Genomic DNA, 18,239 nt, shown 5'->3' on the forward strand with positions numbered 1-18,239 from the left:
TTTTGGTCGTTTCTGATGAGGGATTTCTATATTTTCAATTTTATTTATATTGCGCCAAATCACAGCAACAGTTGCCTCAAGGCGCTTTATATTGTAAGGTAGACCCTACAATAATACATACAAAGAAAAAATACAGAAATCATATGACCCCGTATGAGCAAGCACTTTGGTGACAGTGGGAAGGAAAAACTCCCTTTTAACAGGAAGAAACCTCCCAGCTCAGGGAGGGGCAGCCATCTGCTGCGACCAGTTGGGGTGAGAGAAGGAAGATAAAAGACATGCTGTGGAAGAGAGACAGAGATTAACAACAAGTGTGATTCAATGCAGAGAGGTTTATTAACACATGTTGATTTAGAAAGGTGACTGAAAAAGAAATATTCAATGCATCTTGCATATTTTGTCTTTCTCATCATCAAGTAAGGATTTAGCAATATCTCCATACATATTTATTGGAAACTCAGTCCAATTAAAACCAACTAAATTCAGTCTCAATGGCATAATCAGGCTCTTGAATGCTTGAAATATAAGATTTCTGTAGTTCTGACATTACAGGAAATAAACACTTTTTCCCCTGGTTTAAATCTGTAAACTGCATTAGCCACTGTTCAAGGTGGCAACTTTCTAATTCACAACATCAATCTAATTGAGCTGCTAAGCCTTTTTAGATTTATTCAGATAAGTTTCCTAAAAACTTGGCCTATTACAGGCATAATTATCCAAGGACACTGGTCCTGCTTTGTTTAAGAGGTACAGATTTTAAACCAGGTTTTTAGGAGCTTTGTCCAATCTCGTTTTTTTTTTTATCCTGAGCTCTCAGTTAAAATCAGCTCCTGCAAGCTGCTGCAAATCTGTACGCTAAAAGCACCAACCTTTTGTTTTGGACCGAGTCGTGCTGTTCTCTATCCTGTTCCTGCAGAATGTTTCTTTTGATCCCAGATGGTGTTTTGGCTCCTGATGTTTGACCACAAACCCAAACACATGTACAACTCAATAGGATTATCATGGTTGTGCTGCAGTATCCCATACATGGCTCAGCTTTAACAGCAAGGACAGCTATTTAAGAATTCCCCTCCCGACATGACTGGAATACCTTGGGAACTTGCCAGAGACCAGACTGAGCCAAATGCACCAGCTCTTCACATGACCCGTGTGCCTCAGAAAGCAGGCCCGAGCGTCTTTGCACCACTAACTCTTCAGAAGATATTCTGGGATTCTGCTGAATGTTGACGTCAAGCAGTTGGACCGCACAGAAATTCCCCTTGTCTGCCCACCCAAACTGTGTGGCGTGGAGTGTGCCACCAGAGTAATTATACATATTTCAGCGGTTAATTAGAATGGGTTAACTGATGCGTTTAATAAGCCATCATTTGCAGCACTGAGAGGACGAGCCTCTTTTGTCAGACGGCCAATTAGAGCTCCTGTTGCTGCTCTCTGGGGTGGACTTCTATTAGTTTTGGCTGTATATTAAAGCATAAAAATAGAAACCTTATTAGCCCTGCTAGCAGTATAGCTGTAGAGATCACAATATTGGTCAGTTCACTAGTTTGAAATGGCTCAACAACTTAAAGTGTCCTGATTTTTGGAGAATAAAATAAAATACTCCCTCTTTCAAGTCTAAGGTTTTTATATTTCAGGTCATAATAAAAATCGTCCTTACCAGATTCTAAAATGATTTAAATCCAACTTCAGATGGACAACACTATACGGCATATTGGATGTTATTATTTATCAAAGAAAAATTAAGTCAAAATACTGCAACAGAGTGTGAAAAGTACACCCCATAATGCCACAGCTGGTAAAACCACCTTCAGCAGACTTTGTCAGTCTCTCACATCACTCTCGAGGAATTTTGGCTTCTTTTCAATGTGATTCAGTTCATTGAGGTTTATACACAGCAGTTTTAAGGTCCCACCACAGCATTTTAATCATGTTGAGGTTTGGATTTTGACTGGCCATTGCAGCGCCTTCATTTTTTTCTTTAGTGCTGTACTTGAGATCATTGTCGTGTTGCACGACCCAATTTCAGCCAAGTTATAGCTGCCAGACAAACTGTCTCCTCTATAGCGGAGTTCATGGTCAAGTCGATGACTTCAAGGTGCCCGGGTCATGTGACTGCAAAAAAGGCCCAAATCGTCACACCACCACTGCCGTGCTGACAGTTGGTTTGAGGTGTTTGTGCTAATATGCTATGTTTTTGGTTTTCACTAAACATGGTGATGTGCATTATGGACAGAAATCAGTCACATCTGTCTAAAATTTTGTTGCAGAGGTATTGTGGTTTCATCCCTTGCAGCTTTGCAAATCTAAGCAGTTCTTTTTAGACAGATGACACTTTCTCTTGGTAATCCTGTCCAAACAAGCCATACTTGTTCAGTCTTTTTCTAATTGTGCTTTTGTGGAGTTTAGCATTTAACATGCTGACTTAGGCCTGGGGAATCTGAGATGTAGCTTTTGGATTGGATTTTTTTGTTTGTTTGGGTGTTTGTTTTTTTGCAGTGTTGCATAGTCTGACCTTGGGGTGAAATTGGGACATCTACTCCTGTGAAGACTGGTAACCGTCTTGAATGTTTTCCACTTGTTTATATTCTTTTTCGCTGTGGAATGGTGGACTTCAAGTTGTTTGGAAAGACCTTGAGAACAACACATATCTGGATGCTCCAGACTAGAAAACTGCCAAAACATCTGTGTTTTATAGAGGAGCTCACACTCTCTGAGGAAGTTTATTTGATTGACACAGCAAGGCTGTATTTATCTATTATAAAACCTGCTAAGGACAAGATGATTTGTTTTATTACGTTGAGAAATGTGAAGTCATAGAATTTAAAGAATGTCTACTTTCTTTTTTCCATGAATTTAATTTGATAGCAGCAGCATCCATTAATAACAAATGTCCTCTTAAATGCTCTTTTTTTTCCAGGTGGGATTTTTTTTTCACACTTTAGCTGATTTCATTATCATTCTCAAAGTTTGGAAAGCTTGTTCATGTTACAAGAGGAGGACATCATAAAACTGGAAAGAGACTGAGAAGCTTGTCATAAGTAATCTCAACTTCCCTTCAGGGTCAAAATATACTTTTCCATCATTTTGGCTGCATTGTGTGTGCTGGCCCTTTAATTGAAAGCAACCAGAGTTCCTTTTTTTAGTTCACGTCTTATCTGAGAGACTTCTTCAGATATAAAAACTCTCGGACTCCCACCGCCCACTGGAACAAAAACTTGGTTATCATGACCTCGCACTGCTGAGCAGAGAGCGTTTCCTCTTAGGCACGAGGGACAGAAAAGGGACACACAGCACATTAAGAGAGCACTTAAAATATGTGGTTATTAAACTTGGCCTTGGAAAAGATATTAACCAGGGAGAAGCAGAACAGCAGGAGGAACAACACTGGCGTTCTTTATGTGGCAGGTTTGTCGGAAAAACTCAAAATTTTGTCCAAACATCACATTCGGCATGCTTCAGACCCAGCAACAGCCTCGGACAAAATCTGGTTCATTCCAAGGACAAAATAGACAAACAAGCTAAACAATAAAACATATGCTGTGTAAGAGAGTTTGGGTCTTTACATAGAAACAACTCCTCAAAGCAAGACTGAGCTTTAAATCTGCACCTAAAGGAGAAAGGACACCATCGCTGAAAAGAGGTGGTGCCCTAGGACACAAAATATCAGCCACCTATAATGCACTCTTGAAATCTCTTTCCCCATCATTCGCACGTTGACTGCTCCTTACCAAAGCAGAGCCAGTTATGCATTACTAGCAATACAGCTTGATGGCCACTTTCAGCTCCTTCCTTTCCACAAAGGTAGCTTTTTACACCAGATGCCCTTCCAGACACAACTCTAAAGAGAATTTTCATCTCTGGGTGAAACTGAAGTAGATGCCTTTTTGATTGCTAAATGAACATGTTAACCACTGCACCACTAGAGGCATGATCACTAACAATATGGTGTAACACTTGTTTGTGCTTCAGCACCCTCATGGATAGCAGCTGGTCTGTGTTGTGAGTAATATACAACAGTGGCAGTACAGACTTTGTAGAATTTTACTGCTGTTTATGTGCACTGCTGTCATCTTGGATTGTGGAGTCTGGGGTGGGGTAGCATTACTCTGACTTTTGGAGTTGGAACTCCAACTCAAGTGGGAGGGGTTTCCAGTTGAAAATTCTGATTGGGAACTTGGTATTTCGGATTTCTAAATTCAAATTGAATGCCCCAAGATTTAGATCTTGGCTCATGTGATCCAAAATTTAGGAGTGGGGGAAGAAGTCCAGTTGCTTTGAATTTTAGCCCTGACTTTGAGAACCTACACAGACATACTAAATATAAAGTATCAGCTTACTAACATTGGATAGCATATAACTGTTAGCTTCAAGACCTGAAGATGCAAACGGTGTGGCTGCAGGCTCTGCTTTCTTAATTAAATCATTAGTCTGCAAATGATTTATCAAACAGAGTTAGCTCACATAGATAATAACCACTGTTTCACCTTTTAGCCAGCTATTTGTGGAATTATATTAAAAGTAAATGTAATGAACTGCTTTGCTCTTCAAATGGCTGTAGGCTAATTAGCTAATGGGAGTGTGTATGAGTCCAAACTCTTTAGTAAAAGCTGCAGCCAACTGCCTCCATCTTTAAGCCACAGAGCTGCTGCTGCATGCCTCTTTCTGCTCCTTTGTAGGTGCAGAGCAGTGGCAGGCAGCTTCCTTTTGGCTGGGGACTGCAGGCAGTGAGCTGGCAGCCTGCTCTCTGACTGTGACATCACTTTTCCAAACACTTACCACTGGAAGTTTGTCCATATATGGAAGAGCTCCACTTTCTCCAGACTGTCAGGTCTATCCCGCTTTCCTGCATTGTGTATGCCTCTGTGTGTGTGTGAGACAGAGAAAGATATAGCCGGTTTTACCTTACAAGGCAGACAGACTTGGCCATCTCTTCACATGTTTGCAGGAGCTTTGTGGTGACTCACCTTTCTACTCACAGCTCTCATACTGTAGTAAATGGATGGATTATGAGATTAGCAGCACTGGGGCTCAGACAAAAGGAACCCCCTTACCCACCTTGTCCAATAATCTATTATTTTTATAGCATGATGTTGGATTTAATTTTGTTGTTTTTACATCTCATTGTTATCCAACCTTGCTCATACCAGGTTGGACTTAAGAATTGACTTAATTCTTTGTGGCATAGAATTACAAAGGTGCAGAAAACATTCTGCACCTTTGTAATTTTGGTCCATTAACATGATAGCATCACACAGTTGCTCCAGATTTGTAAGCTGCACATCCATGATGAGAAGTCTCTGTTCCGCCACTTCCCAAAGGTGATCTGTTGGATTGAGATCTGGTGACTGTGGAGGCCATTTGAGTGCAGTGAGCTCAGCTCTTAGTAGATCAGCAGTTTCTGAAAAACTCGGACCAATAACCATACCAGATTCAAAGTCACTAAAATCAACTTTCTTTAACTTTAACTCTCAATTGTGGACGGCTGAGTGAACTGTGTCACAGATGCTGATTTCTGAAGTGTTTCTGAGCCAAAGAATTGTCCCTGTTTAGTAGGACCAGTTTTTTCTTTGTCCACACTCACTAATTTACAACACGTTTGCATGGAGTGTCAGACTGGTTTCATTCATCCACACTTTGCATCATTCTTTGCATTTGCCAAGTGTGATGTGTGAACAGGCATCAGTTTTGGCAATGATTTTCTTATTTATGCATGATCTCTCTTGGATTGTGCTTCTTTTCATTTTTAAGCTGGTGACTGTACGATCTTATGACCTCCTCTTGGATGTCAAATATTTTCTCCAAACTTTAGTTGGAGTTGGTTCATGTCATTGGATCCCAACTTATGACTAAACAGATTGAAAGAAGAGCTTCGTTCCTGCTGGATAATATCAAAACTGTTGGAAAGCATCTCAGTAGTGACCGAAATTTTTAACACAACACCACAACATGAATGCAGCCCTCTTTGAAACCACTCCTTTATGTTTGCTTTACAGTCACAGAAATAATTCCAGTTTGCTTAAAATATAAATGTAGTAAATATTTTTAAAGATATCCTGCTTATGTGTTACTGCCTGAACAATAATGAAAACATTTAAAGCAATACCAGTGCATGATATTCTGCATAATGAGGGGACTACTTTACTTTTAATACCTATATAGCCTTTTAAATTCAAAGTGTGGCATTTGGTATAACTGCAATGCACTCTGCAAAACAACCTACCAAAATATGACTGGTCCCCTGGTGCCCCATCCACCAAAGCCACTGGACTGGAGTACTGTTACTTAAACACGTGGTTTTTCCATATTATGCTACTTTCTGCTTTTACCGCATTGCATTATTTTAAAGGTCTTGTTAGTGTTTTTGCAGATTAATTGCCTTATTGTAGATCAAGCTACAGAACAATAAATAAGTGATTAAAATCATCAACAGCTGGAAAATTAAAAAGATACATGCATCAATGAATCTGTTAAAATAATCCAATAATATCATTTTGAAAAGTGTTACTGGACATAATAAGTGCATTAAATATTGGGAATATATTTGGATTATACAACCTGTGCATTATTAAGCTACTGAAGTAGGATTATAGGTTTTACTTGCATTAATGCATTTAAAGTTTAAATGCATTAAATTCTCCCTAGCAGAACAATTATCCAACATGCCTTCTTGTGAAGCTCCACTCTTCACATAAGAAATATGAAACAGGAAACAGGGCTGCACATGAGCACGAAAATCATGTTTACTATGCCTGTTTTCTACCATAATTTTATTTCTGTTTTCAATATTTTCTGGGGAGCCCCCACCGCTGAAAAAAAAAAAAGAAAACCTAGAAACGCCCCTGTTTCTAGGTTACTTTCCTCTACTTCACTTTGAATGCACAGCTTTTAATTTTACTTTTTGATACTTTGACTTGCGGAAAGATTATTACCTCTAATTATTTAAATAAAACAATTGAAATAAAAAAAAAAAAAAAACTACACTTGTTTTATTCTGATTACAGGCCGAAAGATATTTGGCTCGACCCAGGCAGTCAACCTTGGTTATAAAGCCTCACCGCTGACAGCCCAAGCAGCCAGTCTGCTTCGGGGAGGCGGTTTCTGAGTCCCAGAGGCGTCCAATCGGATTCCTCGGTCTGCTATCGATTCCAATTTGTCTGAGGCAAAGTTTTTGCGTCCGTCGCTCCTCGATACTAGACCTGCCTACTCCCTGCCTGCTTACGGCTGAGTGCTCCTGCTGGGGGAAAAAAATAGAGCAGATAGAAGAAGAAAAGAGCCAGAGTTGGAGGGAGAGAGAGAAAAAGAGAGCGAGAGAGGGAAGCCGGGGGTGGACCGTTAATTTCATCCACACACCGTCTTGAATGCGTGGAGGAGAGTAGACTGAGCTGCTGTAAAAAACATCACCTCGCCGAGGACCGGAGGACTTACGAGACAAGCAGAGAGCGTCTATATATAAAGCTTTATATATACATGTATAATATGGAACAGTATGATGGAGAAAATGACTATATGCAACAAGAAGATGACTGGGATCGGGATCTCCTCTTGGATCCTGCATGGGAGAAGCAGCAGAGAAAGGTAAGGGCTTTGACTTCCTTCTGTCTCCCGTGCGGAAGTGGGATTGTTGCCTGTGATAATAATTAGGCTCTAATAACACAGCTCATTAATATTATCGCCACACATCCGCTTGGATGTGTACTTGGCGACTTTGGCTCCAGATCGATCCGTTAGTGGAGCCAGCAGACAACCAACGGCAGCCCTAAAAACCAGCTGGCAGTGGTTTGCTTTAATTATCAGGCTCATTATCGCGGCCAAAATCACCTGTGCGACTTCTTTGGGTACTTTTAAATACGGCTCCAAAACTTTTCTCGCCTACAGATCTCGGAGAGACTTGCGGATATCCCGCAGAGCTGTAGACGTATATCGACCGTGTGTAGGAACAGCACTTTACGTGAAGCAGGAGGGAAAGCGTATGAGGAGGGACAATTAGAAGGCGGACGGGACGGCCACTTTTTCAGCGCAACAGATGTCAGCCATGCGCTTGACTGCATATGGTGTGTACCTGGCCCCTCCTGTCATCTGGCTTATGATGCGACGTGGATTAGGCCATGATTAACAACCCGGGGATGGAGTGTATTTGTGTGAGAAGGGGGGTAAACTCACCATAATTCCCTCCGACTCCGCTTTATTTAGCCATTTTACGCGCGGATTCTACGTATTTTCTAGCGCCACTAACAAAGGAGTACTTGTTTCTAGTTAGGAAGTTGTTTGCGGTGTTATTACCAGTGATAGAAAGTTAGCCATTTGACTTCTGACACTACTTTTCTTCCCCTTTGAGTGATTATGAGCGCTGTAACCCGAACTGCACACAGTTTATATTTTCAATAAAGAGCTTTAAGACGTCTTAACAAGTCCGGATCTTCTACACGCGTCTCCCAGCTGCTGCTCGTTTTCCAAATGGAATATGAATGGTCTGTTTCGAGAATGGGTGCTACTTTTCCCCCCTCCCTGTTCCCCATACTTGTCCTCTGCTTTGAAAAAGGGGGAAGAAAAACGCTGTGGAATCTGAGTAAGCTGTGGTTTGGTTTGGGCTGGGCTTGGATGGGAGCAAGCGTGCCCAAAAATGGTAATAATCGGCCCCTCTCGCTGCTGTTGGAAAACTTCTCCCCGAGTTTCTTTCTTGCTCTACGAAGCTCTCGGCTTCTGGTTTCCTGGATTATGTCATCGGCAGGCTGCTACCGGTCGAGAGCAGATAAAGGGGAAGTAAAGGAAAGGTATGCGGGGTTGATGTCAGGTGTGAACAGTAGACAGAAGTGCTTCGGACATCAGTAGGTAATTGTCTCCTGCTGGCGCTCCTTTAGGGGCTTTTGGTATATAAAGGTCATCATGCAACAAACGGGCAAGTTTCACCTGACTGTTTTGTTCTGCCCATATCACAAACAAGTCAGAATTTGTGGTGAAACGCTTGCCTGTGATAACCTGCACATTCCTGTGCCTGCATGGCCCTCATTGATCTAATCATCCAGCAGAGAGCAAGAATATTTATTCATGTAAACCTCCCCTTGTCTGACAGAGCACTGATGGGTTATATTGAGGTCTGACCAGACACCATTACAGACTGAGAGGGATCACAGCAGCCCCCACCTTCCTCTGCAGGCCTGCACCTCTGTCCTTTGCCCCAAGGAGGGCATAGATAACTGTCACACGCGTGCACGCAGCACTGAAAAATTTCTCCCAAGCTTCAGCAATCAGCTCTACTGCTGATGTACAGATAACCAGGAAGCCTTTCATTCTTTCAGTCTCTCCCTCATAACTTTCTTTATTCTGATCTTAGTGTTTAAGTACTTCAACATCTAAGATGTTGGTCACTGTACTTAAACATAAAATGAAACGATAGCTGATTATTTGAAGGCTTTTGCTGTTGTAGAATATAACTGGAGTTATCTAAACTCACTGGTGTTTGGATACTGATACAGACCACCAAGATGTGATAATTAGGTGGATAAAAATTTACAACCAAATTAATTCTTTGGGTCCAAGTGGCCATATGTGTCCATGCTGGGTGTCTCTTTACTGTTCAAGTGTCTGTTAAACTTTTTAACAGTGCAAAAGTACAAAAAAAAGAGCACATTACACAGGTGAGGGCTTTTTTCCAGGCTCTTTTGCAATTCACTAACACACACACACACACAAGCTTGGCGTGTCTGAGAGTGCTTAAAATATTTGGAGTCCGATACAAGTCTTAACCTGACTCCAACGCACAAAGATATCTTCTAATCTTGAAATCCTAATGTCTTTGCATACCCAGGTGTCTGCTGCCCTCTGCCAAAGGTTACATGAAGCTCACATATTGTCACCTTTATCACATGATACATTCCTTAGTGATCACTCTGAGTGAACCTTATCGTCGCGCTCCTTTAATTTTTGGTCATTTTGTTTTTCTGTAGCTGGAAGGTGGAGTTCAGGTGTTAACTGCTCTAGCTAATTTGTCCAGGTTTGTCCTTATAAGGGTATGAGCTGCAGCACGTTCCACCAGATCTGCCTGTAAACCTCCCGCCTCCTACTTCCCATCTCACACACCCCTAAACTCTGTGTTCCCAACCCACACCCACATTCCCCTGGCCAGACTCTACAAGCCAGGTCACAGATCAGAGCCTCTGATCTCACGATTTGTTCACCTTCGCCAATAAAGTGGAGACAGACGCAGAGCATACCTGTTCTCTGAGGCAAAGAGCAGAAAAGTGGTGTGTCTCTTTAATTTGTGGTGACTGCCGGCAGCAGAATCAGCGTGCTGATCAATAGATTTCTCTGAATTGTGATGTCAGAGAGTTCATGTGCTATGTGGCCAGGAAGGCTTTGCAGAGGCTTGCCTGTCTGTGTGATGCATATGTGGGAAGTGTCTGTAACGCGAATCAGTCACCACTGTGATCAATCAGCACTGGGCGTGGCTGTCACAGGCAGCAGACTTCCCAATTCGGCACCCTGACCAACATCCACGTACAGTCACTCAACCTCTTCTGGAAGAAGTAGCACGATTAATTTGATAAGCAATAATTTCAATAACTGAAGTAAAAATTTCAAAGATTTTCCCATGTGGCAATCTGCTGAGTGATTTCCTTCACCATACATGGATATTTTAGTTCTGTAAATAAGCAAGTCTGTTGGCTGCTCGTGTCCTAAAAAACATCAAGTTTCATCACTCAGGAAACTGACTCACATGAATGACGGTGTGACGTTTTACTTCTAGTAAGAAAACCTTTAAGAGATGAGTGTTTTGTTCCACACTGGCAGCTGTTTGCTACATTGCATAATAGGATGTGTAATGTCAGCTCTGGCCACCTCTCAAAATGCTTCCTGTCATCAAATTCCTCTGTTCCCATGATGCACCTTTCCAAACCCTGTTTTTTTTTTTTTTTTTCTTTTTTTTTTTTATAAACAAAAGGAGAAGAGTGTCAGATCGTTGGTGACAAAGCGGTGGATGTCAAAAGAGTAAAAAAACCCTCCAGCCACCCACCTTCCTCTCTGTCTCTGTCTCCCAGGCAGCTCTGCTCTCCACACTGATCAAGGCGTCAAGTGCTGAAATGTTGCTCCTCTTCACTACATAAAACATGAGCAGGCTGAAGAGTGTGTCACATTTATTTTCCATTTTCAGTAAACTGCCCGTCTGTGTCATGTGATGTTTTCCTTGCTGCGGCCTGTCATTGAGCCCTGATGACCACTGCCACCAAGGACTGCACTCAATCATATGATTAAACTCACATGTGCTTATCATCGTTTGTGTACATAGCGCTTGAATGATATTTTGAGCCAGTAAAATGTCATTTTGTCAGTGACCTTATGAGAGAAACAGTTTTAAGTCTTATAATAGCAGTTAAATGAAACACACGATAGGACGGAGATATGCAGAAAATATGAACAACAAAAGAGAAAATGCTTTTTTTTTTTTTTTAAACTTGTGAGGGTCAGTTTGGGAACATAAATTTACACATGTGAATTTAGTTTGTTTAAATATACAATATAATCTAATAATATGGATAATATTTGCACTATTTCCGGTCTACAAACACAGAAACAAACACACACAGTCAATGGGAAGAGTTGTTGCTCAGCCAGCTTTGAGGTAAAACATTCCCAGCATGTGGTTTGCACAATGTGCAATAGTCAAAGTTATAGTGTTAAAATATGTCCACAGTCATGGTTTAACATGTGAACAAATTCAGGTTATCCGCTTCCTCGGGGTGAGACAGGCTACAAAAAAATACAAGCAAAGACATTTTCTTGGTTTATCCTAAACAGTTTCCAAGTTTGGAAGATGAATTTGTGTTAATGTTCTTTATATCTTCCTAGGAAAATGGGAAACATTTATTAATATGTATGTAAACATGGATTTAAATACAGAATATAAGGTAAAAACACAGTTTTAAGCGCTAATGAGCTTGAAAGTCAGTATTTGGTATGGCGATCTTTATTCTTCACGCAGCCTGAACTTTCTTAGGAAAGTTTTCTTCCCTTGATGATTCTGATTACGAGACTGGACGTCAGTGGAAAAAGCAGCCAAAGACCTTCAGAAAGCCTGGAGAGCTATTGCCAAGGTTAAGAAGACGAGATGTGACATATTGCTGGGATGTGTTAGCCACTCTCCCATTTCTGTGATGTATCTTTATATTTAGAGGACTTTTTTTTTTTTTTTTAAAACAAAAAAACAAAAAAAAAAAGATTGCGAGACTGTGAAGTCCTGGTCGTTTCTCCGATGCGGCCTTTATCTGATTCAGAGATGCTTCAGGGAAGTGAGCAACCTTTTGTCTGTTTGTCAGCAGGAGGCGGTTCAGCATCCTTTTCTCAGTCACTTAGTCATCTGTCAGGGTGGCTGCAGCTCCCTGTGAAGCACTAAAAAGTCTCAAAATTCAATATGTGAGTGAAAGATATCTTATTAGAAGACTCAGGAACTCCCAGGTGGATCCTACTGTTGTGGTTACTGCAGCCAGACTATAAATCCCAACAGGGGCTCCCAGGAGAAGCAGTCATGATACCCCGGTCACGGCTCTCAGGGCTCTGTCTCGTTTTCTGTATTGATGGGGTCACATGCTGACACCCAGGCTGAGAGCGCACGGGATCATCCACTCTCCCCATCATAGGAAGTTTTATGTGCGTGCTCCTAGCTCAGCTGGAGGGGTGTGCTCAGAGGAGTTGTGCAAATTTTATATTCCAGATATTAAAGAGCAGATGTTTTATCTTGAATTGAAATGCAGTGCTTTAATGACACAGACGTGTTTATAATTTTGACTGAAATAGATTTTTATTCATGAAAGAAGCATTTACTGTCAACCTGTTGAATGCCATATGCACGTTCCCATGAAAAACTGAATGTCTTCCATGTTTCTTCCAGTTTTCTCATTTGGGATTCAAACCAAAAACAAGATTCCTGCCATGAAACTGCTTCCTTTCTTCTTTTGTAAAATCTTCCTGTAAACTGGTCCGGCGTGAACGCGATGTGGGTTTGATGGAGTCGGTTTCATAATTAGCTGAAACATCTTGTTATCTGCTGCTAATGAGAAGCTTTCAGTCTGGAGGAAACCCTCTCCTCTTTATGGCCTGAAGCTTTTGGTGGATGTACGTTGTGTCAGAAGACTGACCTGTGTCTAATGACTCTTACATAACCCCACTCTGCGTCTCAAGAAGGTGTTTTATTCTGCTGGGACTTTAGTTGGACTGGTGTCACTGTTTGCCCAGGAAATGTCAAATTGAAGGAGCTGTTTTTACTTTAATTGCTTCTTATGTGATGTTCCCTTACTGAGTTCATAATTTTTGGAAGAACTACTGGATGCACTGGCACACAGTTGGACATTAATGGTTCTCAGATGTAACTCAATGAGTTTTCATGATTCCCAGCTATGCTATGAAGTAGGTATTGTCTGTATCTTGTGAGTCTGTGTGTGTTTGTCTTCAGGGGAAAATTGAGACCTGGCGACACAGTCTTTCTTCAACCGCACAGGCTTTTTTGAGTTTATATTGACTGGATTTGTCAAGGAAATAACACTGCAACAGTGCAAGGTAAAGGCATGAAACTTTGTTAGTTCAAAGTAAAGAGTGCTGGAATCAGAGGGGCAAATGTCAGTTCCCACTTTATGTCTAGTTTCCTTATGAAGTGCAGGAGTATTTTCTCAGAACTCACTGGCATTGTGGTGGGATCTTTTTTCTGGCATTAGTGTGCTTTAGGTCCCTGCATTTGGAGCATTGCTTAGTGTTTAGTTTTTTTTCACCTGAATTTTTCCTTGGATACAGATTTTTCCTGATCAGATGCTGCTGGAAGAATTAGTTTAAATTTGAATATCTGAATAGCCATGTGCAGCACTGTGGATGTATCTCCTCTGTGTGTGTGTTACCATGCAGTGAGAGCCAGCGACTGAGAAAGTTGTTCCCAGCTGTCTGAAGAAAGAAGGTCAGACCACTGCACAACTTCTCGTCCGTTCTTGGCCTGCAAAAACATTTCCATGCCGTCGGTGAAATTCTCATCGCTGAACAGTTTCTCCTTTATTTGTTTCAGGAAGGTGCATGCTAATCTATCCTCATCCAGCTGAACAGTACATCTTAGTTTGTAAGAATCCACTGTTTGAAAAGTCAAATGTGAGCAATTACCAGGCTCTTATCTGAGCAGCTCCCAAAGGCCCAGGCCCTGATGCAAATTCTTGACTTTTCTCTAGCTCCAAATTTAGAAATGTTGTATATAGAAGTCAACCCCAAGCCCTCGGTCATTAAAACAGTTTCAAGACCCATTGTGCAGTGAATTTTAATTACTTAGTTTCCCGGGTTTGGATACGTTTGACTGCTTTGCTTCATTTGAAGTTTCATGAATGACAATTAATGCTGCATAGACTGCAGTTTGTTGTTATGTGTACGTTATTGTAGCCTCTTTGAGACCCCAGACTTTTTAGATTCTGCATTAACTCTGAGCTTTGGGGTCAAGGTGCTTTCCTGTGGAGACGACACTGCCGATCCCAAAAAAATAAATCTGCTCAATACCCAATATGCAACCATGTGTGGATCCACTGCACACTTATGGTCACATGTTTTCAATACCGTACGACCCAGAGGGGCGTTTATAGGTGATCTGTCTGCATGTTTCCAAGAATTTTTTTCATGCACCACATGGGAAGGATGTAGTCGAGTCTTTTTTCCGCTAATGCTATTAATCACACCACATGCATTCTCAAGTGCATGTGCTGACTGCTTTGAAGCCAGGAGGGGGTTTGTACTGTACTCAGAAGGTCTGTGCACATGCTAGTGTATTAGCTTTAAGCCTCCTCATGGGAGCAGCTGTAGTGCGTTTCCTATACAGAAAAAAAAGGGGGGAAAAAAAGCTTTGAGTAAACAGACACCATGGTAAAAACAGGGCGCAGGCACACCTTTCCATTCATTCATCTGTGTGGGTGTAGCTCAGGGGCAGAGAAAGGAGAGCATGGGGGGAGGAGGCAGTGAGTGGAAGAAGAGACTCGGACAGAGGAGCTTTCAGGGCTCGGGACAAAGAGAGTGTGTTCAAGAGGCCGTCTATTGTCACATTGTCAACCTGGATTCAATAATTCATCATCATCAGCAAGGTTAGAGTTTGAGCTATCAAATGACTTCCCTCTTCAGGTGCTTTAGCTTAGCATAAACACTGGAAACTGGGGAGACGGCTAACCTACACCGATTAATAAAAGAGAAGATTTGTTTCTATTCCTCAGTTTTTGTAGGAGAAAAAAAGATGGTATGGTACAGTCACATGGGTCCAGAGACTGGTCACTGACCACCTACTAACCACCAGTTATGAGGGCAAAAATTAGTATTCCCCAACTGGTTGCCGACAGTCGCTGTGGAAAGTTTCATTCATCCAGTCCTAGAGCAATTGCAAAAAGTGTCACACCCTCATTGTGAAAGATTTTGCCCAGCGATGTCCAGCAACTGCTTGACAACTGGTTGGGAAATACATGTTTTTCCTGAGAGAAATGTGGTTGCCAAGCAATCTCTAGCTAAGCTAACCAAGCTACTTTTTTATTTTTTTATTTTTATTTTTTACATTTAATAGACAGACATGTAAGGCATATAAACCTCCTCATTACATCTATACCAGATAGCAGGTAACCTCGTTTTCCGGAATTTGCTTTTGAGTTCTTCATTTAACATTGAAAGAAATGGTAAAACAGGACTCATAGCACTTAATGACCAGCTGCAAAGTTTCCAGACTGAGGGGAAAAAACAGGAAGGACATTCCTAATTAGCAAACGAGCTAAGAACATGGTCAAATTAAACAAATGGATTTCCAGGAAGCAGTTTGCCACCCTTTTTACAGAAAATAATCCTACACCCAGAATATGGAGGCCTAGTAACTATAATATTCCTGAATTCCAGAGTCTGATCTTACACTTACACTTCCTATTCCAGATACTCCTTTTTTTTTTTTTTCTCTTTATCAAAAATCTGCTTTTGCTGATCACTTCCCACATGATGTAAGATTGTTTCTTGGATGGCTTAACTGATTTTGGAAGCTCACTAACAAAGTGGATGTGAAAAACTCATCAGATATAGGGTTAAAAACAATCACTACAAACATCATTCCATAACATCAGCTTGAAACATCTTATCCATCATATTATATTTTCTTTTTCCTTCCTTTCATCCGTTTCTCTCCCTCGCTTCCCGTTATTTACTTTCTCTCCACTATCTATCCCCCTTTGTGTGGCTGAGTGGGTGGCAATGGATTTAAGGAAAACTTGTTTTGTTTTTTTCCTCCGTGCTTGTTTTAGTCTGGGCATGTTGAAATCTCCCTCCAGCTTTATCAGGAAGCCACTGCGCACAGGGTGGTGCATCACTGTTTGCACTGTGTGTAGTAAATGGGCAATTGGAGCATTTGAACAATACAGGCGGGATGTTTCTTAGTGTTTTATTTACACTGTGGGCAATTAAGTCTAATTCAGAAGGAGTCAAATTCACTGCAGTGACTAAGCCTTCCTAGGTGGCCAGAAAGAGATGAGAGGAAGTAAATATGAAGATGAAAATGATCCTGTGAGTGATAATAAGTGAGTTCTTGGCGTGGGGAGTGTCACTGGGAAAATTGAGGCCGGGGGCTATTTGTTCTGTTGTACTCCTACACTCTTCTAAAGTGGGACAAGTATTGAACGTCTGAATTTCAATCAGTGGCTGCTATTGATCCTGTGCTCCACCGGCACTCATGGTCAGTTAGAGCGGACTCCCTGCAGGCACGTCACATTGTGGTCTGATGACTCTGAGCTGTTTGTGATACGCGTTTAAATTGCACAGTAGCAGCGAGGGCTGAGCGACACCTCGGCTCCCTGCCCTGCTCTCTTTTGTCAGTTTCCTGCAGGATTAGCCTGCAACCTCCTGACGTCACTTCATTTATGACGGTAAGCAGCAGCAGCAGCAGCTTCTGTGAAGTGCTCGCAGCAGATCTCATTACAAGTTGTAACAGACACCTCCCCTTGATGGCCCCACCCCGGCAACCCAAAGCAGGAGGAAAGCCAGCCTGCTGCTTGTTGGTGTGTAGTGGAGAGCCCTCGGCAGAGCGGTGGGGCAGCAGAGTGGTTTAAGCTGCGTGAAGTGCTGGCAGGTGCTGTTGCTGGTGGATGGACTTTAGGAGGGAGGGTGGTACAACCGTCACAGTAGCTAACTGTGGAGTTGAGTTGTAGTCTTGGCAGATGTGTGCGCGTGGGTCCTCCTAAACGCCCATAAAAGTCTTCCCACACTTTGTTTTTCTCAGTTTTTTTGAAGGATAATCTCTATGACCAAAAACCAATACAGCTCAGAACAGCCAGAGGAGAAACGTATATCACATATCACTTTATCCACTGGTGTTGGATGGTTTTATTTGTATGAAGTTTTCTCTCCTTTCTGTTGATGATAAATTGTGGTTCAGCTGTGTTGCCCTGAGCACAGAGTTTCTCTCAGGAGCAAAACAAAAATAGGAATAAAAGAACTTAAACTGGGTAAAATGGGGTACATTCATCCTTTCTAATAAGTCAAGTTATCCATTTCTTGGTGCGTTTGATGGCTTTGATTTATGAATCAATCACTGATCCAGCTGAAGGTCATCTCAGCCGAGCATTTACTAGATGAGACTCCAAAGGAAGAAAGAAGAAAGGCCACTGCTCGTTTCAATACTTTCATTAAAGTGTTTCATGTGGGGCCGGTGTGCCTCCATCATAGCTCTCTGCACTTTCTCCAGGACATTTATCTCAGCTTGCAGCATCAGTCTAATCTAGGCTTGTGTAGCCATTTTTGGTCATTCTTCCAGATGTGGGAATATGAGCCCACATTTAAATTATTTTTATAGTCCACATACCATGTGACTTTTTGCTATTTGCTGTTTCTCTAAACGAGCAATGAGCAAATCATCCATCACAAGTCTTAAAAAGAGTTTCATAAACTTCATACAGGATTATGAGTACAATTACAAATGTAACTGCCACAGAAAATATGTGGTGCACATATTTAGATGGAAGCGTTTGATTGGAGCTTTTCTGCCACGTTTATTCTGAAAAACTGATATTTAAGCTAAACTCTTTGTTCTTTGGGGTCAGCAGCAGGTTGGCACCACTTTAAGGGGCTGTTTCATGTTAGAGCAGGTCAGCGGCCCCTGGAGCTGAGCTGTATAGGTCAAGGACGCTGTAACCAAGGTTTGGGTGCATGTATTACTTGGACCTTTGGCAGTGCTCGTTTCTGTTGAAGCAAATTTTCAGTTCAGGTTTTTT

The 18,239-nt window shown here is 41.7% G+C and overlaps 1 protein-coding gene across 4 annotated transcripts in view; it reads left to right on the forward strand.

Annotated features, from left to right (window-relative positions):
* Positions 1 to 7,182: 7,182 nt before the first annotated feature.
* actn1 (actinin, alpha 1) overlaps positions 7,183 to 18,239 on the forward strand; it is a 57,063-nt gene continuing 46,006 nt past the window's right edge. Inside the window, exon 1 of one of the 4 annotated variants that reach the window (XM_040042773.1) lies at positions 7,183 to 7,575. In XM_040042773.1, the coding sequence (XP_039898707.1) occupies positions 7,468 to 7,575 (108 nt within the window). In that variant the 5' untranslated portion in view covers positions 7,183 to 7,467. The remainder of the gene's footprint in view (positions 7,576 to 18,239) is intronic. The other 3 variants (XM_040042770.1, XM_040042772.1, XM_040042769.1) reach the window with 3 other exon arrangements.

This window comes from Simochromis diagramma, unplaced genomic scaffold (assembly GCF_900408965.1).
Source record: "Simochromis diagramma unplaced genomic scaffold, fSimDia1.1 OVJJ01000304.1, whole genome shotgun sequence".
NCBI lineage: Eukaryota > Metazoa > Chordata > Actinopteri > Cichliformes > Cichlidae > Simochromis > Simochromis diagramma.